Here is a 20,172-nt window from a genome sequence, read left to right as displayed (position 1 = left end):
GAATCTTCCACCGCTTTGAAACAACTTTTATCGTGGCCACAGACAAAATCGTCTGCGCTCAAGACACACAACTCATAACGTCCAGCAGAAAGGGTCAGCCAATCCGTCAAAGCCGGCTGCTACACGTGCGGGCGCGCACTCTCGAAGAATCTGGTACGACGTGATGTAAAAATTTCCCGTTTCCTGTGATGTCTGAGTGCGACCGTCTATGATACTAGACCGGTTGAACCTGCCGGCTCGGATCGGGTTGCATAATTCAGCAATGTGTTGATGGAATTAGTGGAAATTATAGGAATTTAGCGCGACGTCAAGTCTGTAGTGTAATTATGCAGCGCGGTAATGGGGGTCTCCCCGGTCGTCACAGTGTCCTGAGACGGGGGGACATGATTTGAATTCTTATCTGCAGCTACTGTGCAGGGTATCAATTAACGTCGCTGCGTTGATTAATTGACTCCGGTGAAACCCTCGAACATGTGTTGATTATGTAGCTTCTCTTGTTTGATGATTTTTTTTATGTTGCAATCAATAGCTAATTCATGCCTTTCTTTTCTCTTTTGCTTTCCAGGTAAGTGAAACAACTGGACCAGACTGAAGCTGTTCCGATCGTGGAAGGTGATGTTGAGGACTCATGTTTGTTTGCATTGTCTGTCATTTACTGTAATTTTTCATTTTTTTATCTGTGTTAACATTCCTCAAACACTTGATCACTTGGGAAAATCGAAGATCGCCTGATTCACTGGGTCCGTTAGCCTCCCAGCGTTGGGGCCAATCGATTACCTCGCAGTTTGTGGTGATCCCTCCCGGGTTCAGACCTGCTTGCCAAAATATCCGTGGACTCGCAGTTTCGGACGATGACTCCCAGCCCCGTCATTGTCCCCGCCCTCCACATATATTTGCGGATCGTTCAACTCTCAAGTGTCCGCGGTTAATTGGCCAATTTGTATGAACGCAGATGAATCGACTTTGCTGAAGGGAGGCGGAATGCGAGATCACCGCATGGTGCGAGAGCTGATAATAGTGATTGTACGAGGGTGATTACCGATGAAAGACCGCCATTGATGCGCGCGTTCGGACTGCTGCATTGTGGAGTAGTGGATCTTGAGATTACTCTTCCAAGGGAAATCGATAAGCTTTGAGGGAGGTTGGACACCTAGCAGGGATCTGGGGTATCTGAGATAATCGACCTTTGGTCTACTCGATCTTTGGTCTACTCGACCTTTGATCTACTCAACTTTGGTCTACTCGACCTTTGGTCTACTCGACCTTTGGTCTACTCGACCTTTGGTCTACTCTACCATTGGTCTACTCGATCTTTGGTCACTCGACCTTTGGTAACTCGACCTTTGGTCACTCGACCTTGGGTAACTCGACCTTTGGTCACTCGACCTTTGGTAACTCGACCTTTGGTCACTTGACCTTTGGTCTATTTGAAATTTGGTCTACTCGACCTTTGGTCTACTGGACCTTTGGTCTACTGGACCTTTGGTCTACTCGACCTTTGGTCTACTCGACCTTTGGTCTATTCGACCTTTGATCTACTCGACCTTTGGTCTTCTCGACCTTTGGTCTACTCGACCATTGGTCTACTCGACATATTCGAACTTTGGTCTACTCGACCTTTGGTCTGCTCGATTTTTGGTCTACTCGACCTTTGGTCTACTCGACCTTTGGTCTACTCGACCTTTGATCTACTCGACCTTTGGTCTACTCGACCTTTGGTCTACTCGACCTTTGGTCTACTCGACCTTTGGTCTACTCGACCTTTGGTCTACTCGACCTTTGGTCTACTCGACCTTTGGTCTACTCGACCTTTGGTCTACTCGATCTTTGGTCTACTTGACCTTTGGTCTACTCGAACTTTAGTCTACTCGAACTTTAGTCTACTCGACCTTTGGTCTACTCGACCTTTGGTCTACTCGACCTTTCGTCTACTCGACCTTTGGTCTACTCGATCTTTGGTCTACTTGACTTTTGGTCAACTCGATATTTGGTTTATTCGACCTTTGGTTTATTCGACCTTTGGTCTACTGGACCTTTGGTCTACTCGACCTTTCGTCTACTCGACTTTTGGTCTACTCGACCTTTGGTCTACCCGATCTTTGGTCTACTTGACCTTTGGTCTAATCGACCTTTTTTTTTTTTTTTTTTTTATTTTTTTTTAATTTATATTTATTCAATTTTCTTTTCCATGTACATTCATTCAGTTAAAATATTATTGAGTGTCCAATCACAAACGATGACTTTTCACCTCAATTTTAAATACTAGCAACTTTCATTTATTCATGAAATATTGTAGCTTTCGCTATTCAGTGATTTCAAATGTAGGAGGTCCTACATGTACAAAAGGGAAAAGGGATACCTTAAAACTAACTTATAAACTATATAAAGAGCGGATCAATGCAGCTGAAGACTGCAATGATTTTTGTCGAAATGCATCAATTATCTTATTGGACATAACATCCAAAGTGTCAACTTCGGCTAATTGATGAAGTTCACTGGTGCTGAACCAGGGAGGAAGTTTCAGAATCATTTTCAGAATTTTGTTCTGAATCCTCTGAAGTTTTTTCTTCCTGGTTAAGCAACAGCTTGTCCAGATCGGCACAGCATAAAGCATGGCAGGTCTGAAAATTTGTTTATAAATTAACAGTTTATTCTTAAGACAAAGTCTAGAATTCCTGTTTATAAGTGGATACAAACATTTAATATATTTGTTACATTTAACCTGGATACTTTCAATGTGATCCTTGTAAGTAAGGTTTTTGTCAAAACCAAGTCCAAGATATTTCACTTGATCCTCCCACTTTAAATTTACCTCATTCATCTTTATAATGTGATGACTTTTGGTTTAAGAAAATCAGCCCTTGGTTTGTGAGGGAAAATAATAAGTTGAGTTTTGCAGCATTTGGAGTAATTTTCCATTCTTTCAAATAAGAATTGAAAATATCCAAGCTTTTTGTAATCTTCTTGTGATGACACGAAGGCTTCTGCCTTTGGCGGAGATGCTTGTGTCATCAGCAAAAGTGATTTCTGACATCCTGGGGCAAATCAGGCAAGTCAGAAGTAAAAATATTGTATAAAATTGGACCCAAAATGCTTCCTTGAGGGACGCCAGCACGTACAGGTAGTTGATCAGATTTGCTATTCTGATAACATACCTGCAGAGTACGATCCGTCAAATAATTTTGAATAATTTTCACGATATAAATCGGAAAATTAAACCTTTTCAATTTCGCAATCAAACCTTTATGCCAAACACTGTCAAATGCTTTTTCTATGTCTAGAAGAGCAGCGCCAGTAGAATAGCCCTCAGATTTGTTGCTTCGAATTAAATTTGAAACTCTCAACAACTGATGAGTAGTTGAATGCCCAAGGCGAAATCCAAACTGCTCATCAGCGAAAATTGAATTTTCATTAATGTGCGTCATCATTCTATTAAGAATTATTCTTTCGAATAATTTACTAATAGATGAAAGCAAACTAATGGGCCGATAGCTTGAGGCTTCAGCAGGATTTTTATCCGGTTTCAAAATCGGAATTACTTTGGCATTTTTCCAACTACTGGGAAAATATGCCAAATCAAAACATTTGTTGAAAATTTTGACCAAGCAACTTAAAGTTGCTTCTGGTAATTTTTTAATTAAAATGTAAAAAATGCCATCCTCACCAGGGGCTTTCATATTTTTAAATTTTTTGATAATAGATTTTATTTCATTCAGATCCGTATTAAAAACTTCATCTGATGAAAATTCTTGTTCAACAATATTCTGAAATTCTATTGAAATTTGATTTTCAATAGGACTCAAAACATTCAAGTTGAAATTCTAATCGACCTTTAGTCTACTTGACTTTTGGTCTACTCGACCTTTGCTCTTCTCGACCTTTGATCTATTCGACCATTGATCTGTTCGACCTTGGGTCTACTCGACCTTTGGTCTACTCGACCTTGGGTCTACTCGACCTTTGGTCTACTCGACCTTTGGTCTATTCGACCTTTTGTCATTCAAAAGATTATCTAGGCTACCAAGCAGTGACCTAGGCAATTTGAAATCGATAAGACTCGTAGATATTACGAGGTACCTTCCCAAAATAAATCTTATCTGATAATGCAGATAAGGCAACGCATCGACACCGCTGGCGACCACCAACTCCGTCCAGTTACGTCCGAACGTTCAAAGTGTAACCACAGCCAAACCATGACCACCCTTTTCGACGCCATCGACCCGCGCGCCTTCCGCTCGTACGTGTTCTGGTCCGCGGTTCTCGTGTTCAAGATGCTCATGATGTCCTACCTGACCGGGCGCAAGCGCTTCGGCCGGAAGGTGTTCGCCAACCCGGAGGACGCCGCCATGACCGGCGCCAGGGAGGTGCGCACGGATCCGGAGGTGGAGCGGGTACGCCGCGCCCATCAGAACGACGTCGAGAACATCCCGCTGTTTGTGGCGATCGGATTCCTGTACCTGCTGACCGGGCCCGACGTAACGCTGGCCGTGACTCTGTTCCGGCTCGTCGGAATCGCCCGGATTGTTCACACCTTGGTGTACGCCGTGGTGGTGGTGCGCCAACCGGCGCGGATGGTCGCCTGGTTCCTGGCGTACATCCCGACAATCTACATGACCCTGGCTACCGTGGTTAAAGGTTAAAGCTATGCAATTGCGCAACCTTCTTTGCCTAGAGTGAACAGTAAGTCCGGCCAGCAAAAGACCCCTCAGGGTCATATCGCGAACAGAAGACGAAATCGAAAGTTGGTGATGATCGACGAAGAGGAGAAGGTCGATTACGGCATTCCAAGTCGCGCGCGATCTTTTTGGGTAATACACATGATTGGCGTAAAATTGACACCGATAATTGGCGTCGATTTGACACATGTAATGACGATTTGCGCGGCTGACATTGGTGTCGTGCCTTTTTGTGTGAAAATACCTCGTATGGATCACCCATGAACGCTGAGGAATGTTGACCAGGGTGTCAACCTGCTCAACGGGAGTCAATATCTAGGTTTTTTTTACAGATGTTGTAGCTCTATCTCTAGAAGACTCGCGGCTTTTTTTTGTTGATTTTCTGAATCTCTCGAATCCGAAGTTAAACTTTCTCCCTGACGAAGATCGGATTCCAAGATCGAATTGGTTTCAAACAGGAGCCGTTACAGTGACTTAATCATGTCGACCTTTCTAAACAGTTTGCCAAACAACAGTTGTTTGCAAAACGGCTTAAAAACCGGAAGTTCCAGCCTTTTAATCTTGCCAAAAATTGCAACTTAACCAGCTAACATAACCGCGTCGTAGCGCGCTGCAATCAGCAAATCATTATCGACATATCGTCCGCATTGACGTCGATTGGGTGGCAATTATATCACATCCTCACCTCCTCCTCCTCCTCAGCACGGAGCACCGCGTTCGCCAATTCATTAATCAAAAGAGTGGCATTTCACTGAGCTCTGAAATTTGAAAGACCGCCGCCGGTCACCGCCGGCTAATGGTTCCGAATCTACAGCCGCGTATGCTCTCGTTTGTTTTGACGCTGGTAGCTGTTCCGGTGAGTCCGGCGATCCAGATGTGATCCGTTTCATCGGATGATTAATGAGTTCACCGCCGGCGGCGGTCGTATATTTATTTTTGATGACTTTTGCACCTCTCTCAAGGCGAGGGGGTCGTGTGAAAATGATGTAAGACGGGGGTTTTGAGGGGCAGTTCGTTTTCTACGATAACCAATTGGGTTTAAATTGGGTACATCCTTTGCGGAATTGGTTGGCGGATTTGAAAGTTTGCCAACTTTTGTCGTGATGGAGAAATTCCGTTTTATTGGCAGCACTTCAAAATTTCATGGCGAGCGCAGTTGTAGCGTAATGTCAATACGAACGCTTCGATTGAAGCGTTAGCGTTTCCAAGTGACAGTTCTTTTAGTCAATTGCAGTATTTCCAACGATATACTGAACTGTATTCGTATAACTGGCAAATGTCAAAAACGAACGCTTCGCTTGAAGCGTTAGCGTTACTATTTGACAGCTGTCAATTTGCAGTACCAATCTCCTCGCTACCACCGCTACAACGGTGTTCGTCCACTTTCATCGCGATAGGTGCGATGATCGAACCGCTTTTTCGCGTTCAATTATCGAACTTTTTTGCACACACAGACATCGCGATAATGCGCGAAAAACGAAGACAAAGAGGAAGAATGGTGCCTCATTAATTATTCGCTTCGCATGCCGTCGCTGCTGTGAAGACCATCATGAGCAGTTTTTTTGTTGTTGTTTGTACTGCGGCGGCGCCTCAGGTGTGATGCATCCATCCGAGATACCCCATTCATTCAACTCCTCGTTCGGGAGACTTTTGCGGGGCTTGTCAAGTGTATGCGGCCACCACAAGTAACTGTGTTCAAATTTGCCAGCTTTTTTTTTGTTTGCGCTCGGTCATTTTTAACCAATTTTTTTGCGCAATTCTTCGTAAAGTTTATTGAGATTGATTGCGCGTTTGCGATTTTCTCTCGACTCTTTTGTAGTCCGCATTTGTGGCTATCGATTTCACCCTCTTTCTGGAGAAGGGAGGTGATCTCATCAGAAACGGTTCTCTCATTCGTGTGAATACCCGGTAGTTCGTCAACGAGCTACAACGCAAAAATCCACAAAAGAGGTCAGGTTGCTGGACGGACGGTCGCGTGTTGGTCATAAATAAAACTTAATCCGTTCCATTTCTCGGATGGCAAATCCATTAGCGCTGAGCAAATCATTGGAGAGCGATTATTGATCGATTAAAGGAACCTAACCTCACCTAACAACAATCCAACTATTGAAGCCTTCACCCTAAAAAGGCCTGTCAGACACAGACAACCGACACGAGACAGCTGACGAGCCGTGGACGTGTAATTGAACAAAACTGTCGTCATGTTTATGTGTTTAGTAGTGCCGGCTTTGTACGTACACAACACACATGGGAGTTGTGCAGACACACGTTTTTGAATGAGATCGTGCTTCCTTCTACATCGTGCGGTTGTCTAACTGTAGGCGTTTTACGCGCGGGGCCATGCGTTACGGATAGCGAAAGGAACGCGTGTGTGGATTGATTTGGGTGTTGGCGACGCGTACGTGAGTTTGTTATACATACAGAGAAACCTCGTTTTACGTGGTGGCGTTACGCTTTTTGTTTCGTCGATTGCTCTTAAACTACTCAATATTTTTGCAAGCTTCAAAAAGTATTTTGTAGAACTGAACAAAACCTACAAATTGCTTTTAAAAGATTGCAAAAATGTTTCGTCGTTCCAGAGAAATCGACGAAATAAAAAGCGTAACGCCACCGCGTAAAAAGAGGTTTCTCTGAATCTACAGTGAAACCACTTTTTACACGGAGACGTTACGCTTTTTATTTCTTCGATTTCTCTTAAACCGAAGATTTTTTGTAAGCCGCATAAAGCGTTCTGTAGATCCGAACAAAACCTACAAATTACTTTTCAGAGGCGACTCGTCCACCTGTTCAACCTGTTCATTGAACAGGTAGCCGATTTCAAGTGGATATTTTTTTTATTTATGTGCCGTGGTGCTTTTTAAACCAGCAACATACAATTACATTTTTTGTTTGAATATACGTTAATAAAATCAACGCCCTATGTTCAGCAGCGCTGCATGCACCGAAAAAGCTTTGGCCCGCCACCCTTTACTCGTTACCTCTCTTTACAACCCACCAATACCAAAGCGAGCCAGCCTAGCGGGCCACGCGCAAATGCTCGTCGCGTTCAACACCGACCCTTTGAACGTTGGGGAAAAAATCTCCATACAGAAAAAAATCAACACATGTAAAGAGCTTCCTATTCATACGCAGCGGCAGTATCGATGTGTTGGTAAATCAGGTTCAATCTGAGAGCGTGAACTGACAGCATTTTTGGGAGAGAGCGAAATGCCACCCCCAGCCCCCAGCCGACTTAGCTCGCTCAGCTCTCCAGGGAGCTGCATGCAAAAAGTAAACAAGCCAGCGCGTTGACAGCACGTTGCGAGCATGTATAAATGAGAGAGCGCGAGAGCACGACAGATATAGGGGGATGGCGTCGCTATTTATAGACCACGTTTTCCACTTTTTCTCATCGAAACCGACTACTTTATCGACTTCATTTTGCTGGGCGAGATAGGACGCCGTCTATTTTTAGACGATGACTCAGCACTTTTCCACTCTTGCGCTTAAAAAAACCAGGTGGCAGCACGATGTAACGCCACGTCCCTATTGCTCTATATTTGGCGCACTTTTAGGCATCAAGCTGTTTTGCGCAGACTGGTGATGGCTTGTTTTAGAACTGGAATGTTCAACTGCGCGCGTTGAACCTCTTCGATCTTCTTGGTTACAAGTGGATTCTTGCTCTACTGGAAAGTGATGTAATGTTAAGTTAAGATCGTGTGATTGATAAATTGAATTGAAACAATTGAAAAAAAAGTACTGTGCTTTTTCCAGAATCGGGACACATTAGAAGAATTATGACAGTAGATCAGGGAAGGGATTTAAGCACCTTGTTTTGCATAATATCAAAGGTGCTGTGCTACTGAGTAGATTCAACCATGATCGTTATTTTATTTTTCGGATGGTTCTATTTAAAGCGGATGCAGTCCTAAAAAGTTTAAGATTTGATGCCATTAAATGCTCCAAACACGACTGTGTTTATTGAGACTGTAGTCCCGGTTCACTCTAGTTGTATATATTATTATCATATATTGTAGCATGAATTTGTTCTGAAAAATTTTTTTCACTGATGCTAAAAACAAATATTTTAATTATCTCGGATTCATGTCAATATAGTTTTGTTTTTAACATCAAAAGCCCTTCTTTTTATTCGGAAATTGAATTCCAAAACCATGAGGACATAAAAGTGAGTAAATTCGATTCTCTAAAAATTTGACAAAGGATCAAAAGCGATACGACCTGGTTCTAAAAAGTATAAAGTAAAATGTCAATTTAATTTTTAAATAGTAACCAAGTTAGCTTAAAAAAGCCCAACAAACAGTTTTCTTTTGTTAAGGATATGTTTTTTTCTGAACATCCTGATGAATACTTTTAAAATTCAGTATAATATTCAATAACTTCCCTTGAATTTCGATAAGGATGGCAGAGCGATTGCTCTATTTTTCCTCATTCCCCACGCTAATGATTAAGTCTTAAAAATACATTTTAACGAGATAAAAAAGTCTTAATCATAATTTTTATTATTTTTTTGCATAAACAGAAAATTATAATAGTATAAAAATAATAAAACGTAAAAATAAAAGCCATTGGAAAGAAAAAAAGCTTGTAAAAAATGTTTTAACATTGAACAGGTACTTCATTCGGGCACGAGTCGCCTCTGTTACTTTTAAAACATTGCAAAATTGTGGCGTCGTTCCAGAGAAATCGACAAATTAGTAAAACGTAACGCATCGCTGTTTTCAAGAAATCAACCAAATAAAAAGCGTAACGCCTGCGCGTAATTTTCGTTTTGCCCCCGTTAGTCTAAAGTTATTCTCTGAGACTTCGAAAAACGATTATATTTGATATTTTTTTATTTTGATTGAACTTTGTACATTCATTTAGAAAAAAAAACATGTTCAATTGATTGTGAACTATTTAAAACACATTTTATAATATTTTTTTGTATTTTTAAATATAAGGATAGGGCTCGTTTTGTTATGTTTGTCTAGTCACTTAACTGTGATAATGAAGAAAGCAGGGTGGTGAGCTCTGAAAAAACTGAAAAAAAACGTAATTTCAATTTCACCAGGAAAAACGGGAAAAAAAAACTCTGGAATAAGACAGAAAATCTAAGAAAATATTTCAAGTTGTAATTTGCCAAACTTCTCTTTAATGAATGAAACATGTTTTTTTAAAAGAATATTATTTTAATAATTCTTTATGAATGATTCAGGAAAACTTGTTTGATTTTGTGTAATTTTTATGTTTTATTTTTGACAATAAAATTTAAATTTTAGGTAAACAAAAAAAGTCATTTTCTATGCAAACAAGCACTGGAAACTAATAAATTGGATCTTGTTGTTTTGAATTTGATCCTCATTTGAAAATTAAGCAAAACAAAGTTTGACAATACTTTTGACGTTTTTGAAAAAATACGAGTTGTTCATTAAACTGCAGCGAAGCCAAAACATTTTTGTAGCTGTCTTGTGTAAAAAAGGAAATTTTCAGTAAATTGCAAAGATAAAAGAATGTTTGTTTTGTAATATTCCTCTTTCATGCGAATAACTGCAACCTTTTTAAGACATTTTTTTTTTAAATTCATCCCCTCTATACTAACGATTGTTGAACATTTGTATAGCACTTTAGTATGGACAACTCCCAAAGTTGTATACAAAATTATATGGATGAACTTATGATTCAAAAAGGGGGTTTTTGCCCAAAATAAAGTACTATCAAAATTCCAGCCAATTAAAAAGTACAACAAAAACATTCACTAAAATTGCTGAATCTTAAAAGAATTTCTCTTCATGAATTACCACGAGTTTTTTTATTTATTGCAAACTAAGTTTTTTCTGATTTTTTTTTTCAACTTCCCTAAAACAAACGGGTTGTTATAATAATTTTGAGATTCAAAAATTTAAGGGCACGAAGATGAAATATCCCATGATTTATAAAAAAATCATTTTGGATTGAAAGTCGATCAAAAACGAATTACAACTTTTAAATTTTCCGGCTATTCTGTGAAATGAAAACATTAAACAAGTATACACAAAACCAAAATTTGATGTAAAAACTTTCCGGGTAAATTTCTTCTAGTCTCGGGAGATTATCAGGAAATATCGTGAATTTTACAGTCGAAATCCGGTGGTCACTCGCTCTCATTTATCCATACAGATTTTCGGAAGCTTTTCTTCTCAGAACCAGCCTTAAGACGATTTAAAAAATCACCATAAATTTATTTTTCGACCATTTTTTTTTATCTTAAAAAGCATTGGGAAGAAAAACTCTTAAAATTTTAGAAAATTTATGGTTAGGAAGTTTTACTTGTTTTATGTGACTTTGACAATGTTTTTAAAAATGTCATTTTTTAGGGGTCAACTTTGGCTGTGTTTTTTACTAACATTTTCTATGTTTTAAGTAAAAAGCAGTATGCAGTAATTTTTCTAGTGTCCCAGACTATGCATCTACGCATTTTTTTACAATTTAAATGATAAGGGTGCCATTTTATAGCAGACAATGTGAACAACAAGCAAAAGAAAAAATGACTGTAAAAACATGAAAAAATTAGATAGGCAAAATGTAATGATGGGAGGAGGTAGCATAGGCCAAATACTGCCGAAAACAAACATAAACTAAACAAGATAAATGCAAATTAAAATACTAGAAACGAAACAAGAAAAACATAAACCATGAAAAGTAAAGATTTTTGTAGAACAAAAGTTGCTCAAAATGAAATAAAAATTTTCGAAAAAAATTTGGGCAGTAGAGGATGAAAAGTTTTAACTGTTTTCAGTATATCAATAGTTTATTTTTATTTATGAAAATATTGAAAATTTTCGGTCTGCAATGACTTATTAAGCAACAATTTTAAGCTTAATTTGAATGACTCAGAAAAAAAATACTAAGATCATCTTCAACTGTCCTGCACGTTAACTCACACGCCCCAGAACTTCTATTTCCAGATCGTGTCTCAACGTACTCGACAAATTTGAATTGCAACTCACGTTCCCCACCAACAGGCACCTACCGACAATGTAGTTACAATGCTTCTTTTGTTACGATACGATCCATAAAGTTATGAAAATTGTCCTCTCTCAGCATCTGAAAAAAATGACTCGTTGCCCCAAACTTCTTCTCGTCGCACTTGACACCAACTCTTATTACGAGTGTGCAGTGCACCTCCAAATAGTATTCCTACTCTCGTGAGCATCGTTTTTGGCCACATTCCGATCTAAGTTGGGAGAAGCGAGTGCTTAGTTGCACCGCTTAGCGGGAGACTAACTAGTCGCTACCTCACAACTACAACGACCGGACAACTCTAAGCCGGCGCTAAACAAAACAAACAGCAAATCAGCATCTGGGCACGGAAAAAGTTGGGGATCGTTGGAGCCTAGGCTGCTACCAACACACGAACGCAGGTTGCGCATACTAAAGCGTTAGTTGGTGTGTGTAAATCTCCAGGTCGCGGAGTCCAAGATCGGCCGCGCGCGGTCTTTAATTACGAGCGGTTAAGTCAGTACGCAAACTAACAGCGGTCGGACTAGGTCGTCGTCGGTGTCGAATCACGCGTTGCTCGTGTTTTGTTTTTGTTTCGGTTTCGGTTTTTTGTGTGGTTGTTTTCAAAAAAGTACGTGCAGCAATTTCGTAGAACAAGTTCCAGTGTGACAATTTGAAAAGACCATTATGAGTCACGCACGTGAACGAAGAAGTGTTCGGACATTCGGAGCCCTTCGGGCTTTACTTCGTTTTGGCTCGTTCTCTCTCTCCTTCTCACTTCCTCTCACGTAGTCAGCTGTAAACTGTATGTGAACACACGATAAGATAACGACCGTAAAACATTGTGGAATGTGTAATTGAGCGTTAGGGAATCTCAATTTGTCAATTGTACCGGCACGTACGCGTCCCGTACGAAACCTTCAGCGTTGTGGATCACACTCTCTCTTTCTCGTTCCTCTCTTTCTCTCACTGGTCTATTTTTAAGTGTGTCCTGAGCGGAGTTTGAATGTCAACAGCACGTTGGACTAGGGATAACGCTCAGATTGAGGAATTTCGAGCGGTTATGACAGAGGAATGTGACGTGATTTGAGGTTGTAAAGTCAGAGCTGAGCACGATATTTGACAAACAATTTCAGTTTTTCGCTATATGAGCTGGTTTGTTACGTTGCAAGTCTACACTAAAAGATCCTTCTAGAATATTCTAGAGTATTGAGATCTCCTTAATTTAATAATTCAATTTATTTGATGTCAACAAAATTAATATCATAGACACCCAAGTAAACGCAGCACCCAACCGAGATGAAAATGTAGTTTTAAAACAGTACAGCGTACGGATTGATATAAGGGGATAAGCCTAGGATGATTTAAGCGTTTTAGTTTCAGTTTTCCAAGGGAAAATACCAATAATAAATCAAAAACATTAACAATATTTTTATTTTTATTTACATTTCTGATTTTTAAATGTCACCCGGAGCGTTTGGTACGGTATGTCCGCGCATCCTTCCTCCTCTGTCGATTCTGTGAAATGTGATCCGTTCTCAGAATCCTCTCTGCGGTAAACACAACGCAGTAGGGCTGGCCGCTTTAATTTTTGTTTTACATTTTCGGGTGTTCCGTTCGGGTGCTGCGTTTGTGTTAGATTAGATTAGACATTTCTGATTTTTAAATGTCACCTTTAAAATACGACGATGATGTTTTTCAATTGCATTTGGTACGGTATGTCCACGCATCCTTCTTCTCCTGTTGATTCTGTGAGTTGTGATCCATTCACGGAATCTGTCTCTGCGGTAAATGCAAAGCAATAGGCCTGGCGGCTTTAACCCTCTACAACCCAACCCCGACTTCGATTTCATCCAATTTTTGGAAAGAAGAACTCTTAAATTTTTAGAAATATCTGGGTTGGAAGTTTGACTTGTTTTATCTGACTTTGCCAATGTTTTAAAAAATGTAGTTATTTTAGGGGTCAACTTTGGCTGTGTTTTTTTCTAACATTTCCTTTATTTTAAGAAAAAAGAAGTATGCAGTAATTTTTTAGTGTCCCAGACTATGCCTCGACGCACTTTTTTTACAATTTAAATGCTAATGGTGTGAAAATCAAGTAACAAATTTAAAAAGTGACTGTAATAACATGAAAAAATAGATAGGCAAAACGTAATGATAGGAGGTGGTAGAATAGGCCGAATACTACCAAAAATAAACATAAACTAAACAAGATAAATGCAAATTAAAATACTAAAATAGAAAGAAGTGAAACATCAAACAAGACAAGTGTAGTTTTTCGTCGAACAAAAGTTGCTCAAGATGACACTCCTGAACACAGGAAAAATAAAAATTTTCGAAAAAAAATTTGGGCAGTAGAAGGTTAATGCTTTTAAGACGTTTTCTTGGTAAACTGAGGTCAGATATTTTGTCAAGAAAAGACATGTTCTTCGAGGATACTTTCTTTGTGATATGAATATCAAACGAAGTAATATTTTGTATTGTTTACACTGTCTCTCAATTTTTTGTGTGACACTTTCAAATTTTTGAAAAACACTTTAAATTTTTGCAAATTTGCAATATTAAATTATGCCAAATGTTTAATGTTTTTTGAGTTGGTTTACAATTTGAAGTGTAAAACACTCAAATTTTCTCAAAATATATATTTTTTAAATTCTGAAACAAACAAATTTGTTCGTAGATGTCTACTATATTATAATTTTTAGGGTGGAGTTTTCTAATTTTCACAAAAAAAAACATTTTTTTTAATTAAAAAATGATATAAATTAAACAATTATTGTTCAAATTTTTAATAATTTTTAATATGGGTATCAAACGACGTAAATTTTTTAAAAGGTTTTCTCTGTGATACAATTCCAAGTGTAAATTACATTTTTTTAATACTAAAATTTTCATTACTTCCATTATGGGTATCAAACGAATCAATTTTCGGCATAGTTTTCCACTTTATAAATTTTTTTAGTGTAAACTTTTGTTTAAAAAAAAACATATTTTAAAACTTGAAAATTTTTATTATTTACCAATGTTTTGTGTTTCAATCAACGCAAAATTTTTAATAAATTTTACCATTTTTGCATTTTTTGTACTTATATTTTCACAAAAATGACACCAAAAATATTAATTGGTGTAAATCCGTTCAAAATTGGGCGTTGTTATTGAAAAAGTTTTTTATTAGGTAAAAAATAATATGTTTTAGTAGATGATTTCAAATTGTGAGAAGATCTTATTGGATTAGATCAGTGTTTCTCAACCGGTGAGGAATTCCCCCCTGGGGGGGGGGGAGGGGGAATTTGGCCATTCTAGGGGGGGAATGAGGGTTCAATAGAAATTCAATGACTTGAATTATTTGAATCATTCTTTGCAACTTCCAGTTTCTTTGATAAGTAATAACAACATTTGTTTTTTCCCAAATAATAGTTATTAAAGTTTCAATTTCTGTGAATTTTGATATTTCTTGAAACAATAAAATGATTTTTTTTAAATATTTCTGAGGTATTTGTATTTTTTTGGACTCAAGCAGATTTTTTTTGTGACAGATTTGCTGGTTTCTGTGAGATTTTTGTACACTTTTTAACAAGAATGTTTTATTAAATAATTGGCAGTTGACAAAAAGTTTTTCAAATATTATTTAAGTTTGTTTGAATTTTTCACATTTTTTAGAGTAATCTGTCTTTTGCCGCAGATAATTATTAATTTTATTAAATATTTGTACATATTTTATAATTGTTTTTTTTTTATTGTAATTTAAACGAAAAAAAGCGCAAAATAGTGGCTTTTCATTTTTTTTAAATTAAAATAAAACGTTTTCAAATACCTTCTATAGTTTTGTTATAAAAACTGTAATCTTTTTGCAAACCTAAAAAAAATTATGTTTGTACATTGATACCAGTAAATTAAAAATAAGGGGGGGAATGAAGTTCTTGCAAATCAGTCAAGGGGGGAATGGATCGCAAAAGGTTGAGAAACACTGGATTAGATTAATGTTTCGCCCCGCCCGTGTGGATCAATCGGACCGCGCATTGTACTCACAATCCAGAGGTCACCGGTTCGAATTTAGTTTTTTTTTTCATCTTAAGAAGTGACTTGAGTTATCGTCGGTTATCGTCGAGAAAATTATCGTTTTTCGATAACGATACCCGGCGATAACGCTTACCTTGTCGTTATCGTTGGAGATAACATTATCGGTGATAATTTTCGTTTAACAATGTTTGTCATTAGCTTTTCATGATAATGTTGTTTATGTTGTCAATTTGATGGTGCTTTTCATAAAAAGTTTATTTTAAGGTTTTGTTTTTAATTTAAGATCAATAAAAAAAGAAATACTGTAACGAACATAAACCTTCAGTACTAGGACTACAAGAAATTTCTGATAACCAAATTTGTATCTCCTACTGACGTTTCTATCCCGGTGGATCTTCTTCTGGGTCAAAACTGTAATTTTTCATGACTTATGATTCCCAATGATGTTCAACTAGCCCGTTACGATGATCTTTAGCTGTGAACATATGTCAATACTTGCTGCCCTGTACGCTTATATCCCAGAACGAATTTAACTGTACTTTACGACCGTTCAGCTGTACAAATCACTGTGTACCACTCAAAGTGTCGCACAGCCCTACTGCTACTGCTGCTGCAATCCATCCAGATTACACGGTGGCACCGTTTATCTTGCCCCGTTTCGTTGTAAAAGCAAAAGTGAAACTACCGTCGATAACCCTTACAGAAACCCGGGCTCCGTGTTGATCATAACTCTTTCCGAGACAACACAAAGCATCATCGGGGACAGTTAGTAGCGGCAGTCGGACTCTGGTTGTAAATCTCTTAATGTCTTAATGTTCGCGCAGATCTACAGGCCAGCTTTGTAAGTTGTGCTCAAAGCGGGTGATAAAAGCCTACGGCGGCGCAGACTTGCGCTGCGCGGTTACAGGTGTTCCAAAAGATTACAGCAATAACAATTAGCTGCGGGGACCTCCCTTCGCTGCTGCCGACGCGATGTGACGCAATTATGATCAGAAGGTAGAAGTGGTTCCGCGTTTACCTTAGGTCACGAGCGGCTCGCGATCGTGCAGTGTGTCTCTCCATTTATGGCTCCGAATTCTTCAATATCTGCTCAGCTGTGGGTAAACATTTGGCTGGCGATAACAACAACACAGTGATGTGGGAAGGACTCGCGCTGAAGGTGTGCCGAGGTTCGACGATCAACGATTGACAATTAGTCACACGAGTGCGATTTTGGAATTTGGCGAGTTCTTTTCTGAAGAAAAAGAAGTCTTGAAATCGATCTGTTCGAACGCTCGTTGGCACTGCTAGGTGAGTTCGTCGACGCGCGCGTCAAGCTTCCATCTTTGGTAGTCGAGTCGCGCTCGTATGAATGAAGTTTAGCTCAGGGTACCGTAGGCGAACTTGGTTGATTGCGTTGGGCAAACTTCTATGTGCCTCGTAGTATTTGCATGGCCGGGCAGAACTTGCTAGATGATGGCAGCGGCGGCGCGGCCTTTATCGGAATGTGTGCGGTGGCGGTACAGGTTTCAGCGGACGGACTTGGCAACTTGGCCGACTAAAGAAACGCGCGGTTGGTCGTGTCCTTGGGGGGTTGTTGTTGGGTAGACACACTCTACTGTAGTTCACTGGGTTGATTTATTGCGTCCATGAGGAGTGTGGCATTATCGACGGATTGGCATTTGTGAGGGGTAGTCGTCCTGGCTGTTGTGTCATGAAGCGATTTGTTGTAATTATGAGTTCTTTGAAGAGATTTTGAAACTCCGTGAAGTCATGACCTAACTCTGGAAGAGGTATACCATAGGCCAGGGGTGACCAAAGTATGGCCCGCGGGCCAAACGTGGCCCGCGAGGTGATATTTTGTGGCCCGCGGGCCCATTTTGAATGATCATGTAAAATGGCCCGTTGACCACTTGTAAAGTTATTTTTTACTTTTTCAAAGTTAAGGTTTATTTAAAACTTTTATATGCTAATCTTTTTTATTTTTTGTTAATAAAACAAAACTTATGATTTATTAATATTTTGATCCCCTTTTTAGGATACAAAAAATTTGTTCATAATATTTTATAATTAAAACAATGTCACAGGTTTCAATGTGAGTGAAACTAGTAAATATCGTCAAAACTTTCATCAAACATTTTTAGAAACATTAAAAAAATTAAAGTTTGACTTAGGTAGAATTTTGTAATATTTGCCAAAATATAAGTTTTCTTTATTAATTTGCAAGTCATAATAACCCTTTTATGAACTGACTCTGAAACAAACATAGCACTTCCTTTGGAGTTTGAACTCATTACAGTTACCCAAGTAACATTTTTTTCTAGGAGTTCTACAAGAGCTCTTCAAGATAGCTACAGCATAGCAATTTGGACCGCGGTAGGATAAAATTCTCTTCAAAACTCCTTCAGGAGTTTGGAAGAGTACTTGAAGAGAGTTTTATCCTACCACGGTCCAAATTGCTATGCTGTAGCTATCTTGAAGAGCTCTTGTAGAACTCCTGGAAAAAAATGTTACTTGGGTTAGATAACGTATCTGATTGACTACCAACTGATTCAGGCAGACAAGTTGTGGAAATTTGAGGATCAAGTTTGTTGCAAATATTTTTCAAAGCTTTCGTCGATGAAAATCAACCCACCCTTCTACCATTTTTAAAAAATTGGCTCGGAAACAAGGAGCAAAAATATATTTCCTAAAAACTTTAAAACTTAAAAAAATGAAATTTAGGTGCAATCAGCTGAAATTAATTAAATATGCATTCCTTTGCATTTAGAATCATTTGAACATGTTTAGGTTTATGAAAAAAAATTTAAATTTAAGTTTATTTTCGTTGAAATATATAAATGAATTTTTGTTAAATGTTTTTTTTTTCGAATCTTTTTTTTTTTTTTTTGAAAATAATGATTGCAGTTTAACCATACGGAAGCTTACATTTTTTTCATTGAAATGTTGAAATTCTGACTCTCAACGATTTTTCATAAGCCACACTAAACTTATAGATAAAATAACGCCTTTAGATAAATTGTTCAACATGCTATGTCACCATTTTCGAAATATAAAAACAAAACTTTTTTTTGAAAACACAAGTACATTCAGCTAAAAACTTTTCTTCAAATACCTATAGCAATAAAATCAACAATACCGATACAAAACCGTTAGTTTGTTTTTTCTATTATTTTGAATTGAATTTTTTTTATATAACAATACAGCAATTCCCCACGAAAACAGCATGGAAAAAAACAAAAGTGCTTGGATCGGGCTCAAAATTTTTCTGGGGGTTTCCTGGCCGAAATAATTAGACCCGTATTTTTTTGTTTGGCCATTAGGGTGACATACGCCGTGTTAGGGTGGTCTGAAAAATGGCCATTTTCGTCGATTTACGCAAAAACCACTTTTTGGAAAAATCATAACTCCTCGCCATTTTAACCGATTTCAATTGTCTTATACGCAAATGAAAGGTGATAAGTTGGCCTTTAAAATTAAAGTAGTAAGAAGTTTTAAAAATCTAGCCTAACATATGCAAAGGACGTATGAAACTTTAAAATAACGTTTTGACGGTGTCTGGACCAAAGAGCCTATGTCTGGAAATATTTTAATCGGATTTCCCGGACATTTTTACATAACACACTAAAATATGGGAGGAGTTCATTAACAGGATTCGAAATTGGCAAAACATCAACTTTTTTCACTAAAACTGCGATAACTTCAAAATTTCAGCGATGTCCTATACATAAATGGGTACCAAAAGTTGCGTCTTTTAATTACGAAAATTTTGGTACCCAAACATTTATAGGTTATCGCTGAAATTTTAAAGTTATCGCAGTTTTAGTGAAAAAAGTAATTTTTTTGCCAATTTCGCCATTCTCCAGTTTTTGCGCGCGGCGCGTCGAAAAACACGGATTTTATTTTCAAAAAATCATATCTCGGAATCTTGTTAATGAACTCCTCCCATTTTTAAGAATGTTATGCAAAAATGTCCGGGGAATCCGATAAAAATATTTCCAGACATAGGCTCTTTGGTCCAGACACCGTCAAAACGGCATTTTAAAGTTTTATACGCCCTTTTCATATGTAAGGCTAGATTTTTAAAACTTCTTACTATTTTTATTTTAAAGGCCAACTTATCACCTTTCATTTGCGTATAAGACAATTGAAATCGGTTAAAATGGCGAGGAGTTATGATTTTTCGAAAAAAGTGGTTTTTGCGTAAATCGACGAAAATGACCATTTTTCAGACCCTCCTAACACGACGTAGGTCACCCTAATGACCAAACAAAAAAATACGGGTCTAATTATTTCGACCAAGGAACCCCCAGAAAATTTTGGAGCCCGATCCGAGCACTTTTGTTTTTTTCCATGCTGTTTTCGTGGGGAATTGCTGAATAATTAAATATTTTAAATCAAAATAACGTAACTTAATTTTTTTAATAACCTTTTTTGTAAATTTGGCCCGCAACCTCATTGGAGCTTCAAATTTGGCCCGGCCTCCAAAAACTTTGAGCACCCCTGCCATAGGCTATCGATTCGTAGTTATTGTAGATCT

At 38.2% G+C, this 20,172-nt stretch overlaps 2 protein-coding genes across 18 annotated transcripts in view; both read left to right on the top strand.

The window, feature by feature from the left end:
- LOC6054024 (ensconsin) overlaps positions 1–20,172 on the top strand; it is a 160,453-nt gene that overhangs the window by 95,092 nt on the left and 45,189 nt on the right. For 2 of the 17 annotated variants that reach the window (XM_038259654.1, XM_038259653.1), the window contains exon 1: positions 12,149–12,264. The exons of 13 other annotated variants lie outside the window; for them this stretch is intronic. The gene's annotated coding sequence lies outside the window, so the exon portion shown is untranslated. Of the gene's footprint in view, positions 1–12,147; positions 12,265–20,172 lie in introns of those variants that run through there. 2 more of the 17 variants (XM_038259650.1, XM_038259652.1) reach the window with 2 other exon arrangements.
- On the top strand, positions 4,166–4,640 carry LOC6048852 (microsomal glutathione S-transferase 1). The gene has a single exon (XM_001865664.2). It carries the CDS (start codon positions 4,194–4,196, stop codon positions 4,638–4,640), a length of 447 nt encoding a protein of 148 aa, XP_001865699.1. The 5' UTR covers positions 4,166–4,193.

This window comes from Culex quinquefasciatus, chromosome 3, assembly GCF_015732765.1.
Source record: "Culex quinquefasciatus strain JHB chromosome 3, VPISU_Cqui_1.0_pri_paternal, whole genome shotgun sequence".
Classification (NCBI taxonomy): Eukaryota; Metazoa; Arthropoda; class Insecta; order Diptera; family Culicidae; genus Culex; species Culex quinquefasciatus.
The sequence above is the reverse complement of the archived record's forward strand: the minus strand, read 5'-3'. Positions and strand labels throughout refer to the sequence as shown.

Excerpts from the sequence above, each read along its gene's own strand:
- LOC6048852 (XM_001865664.2), top strand. The coding sequence starts at position 4,194 with ATGACCACCCTTTTCGACGCCATCGACCCGCGCGCCTTCCGCTCGTAC.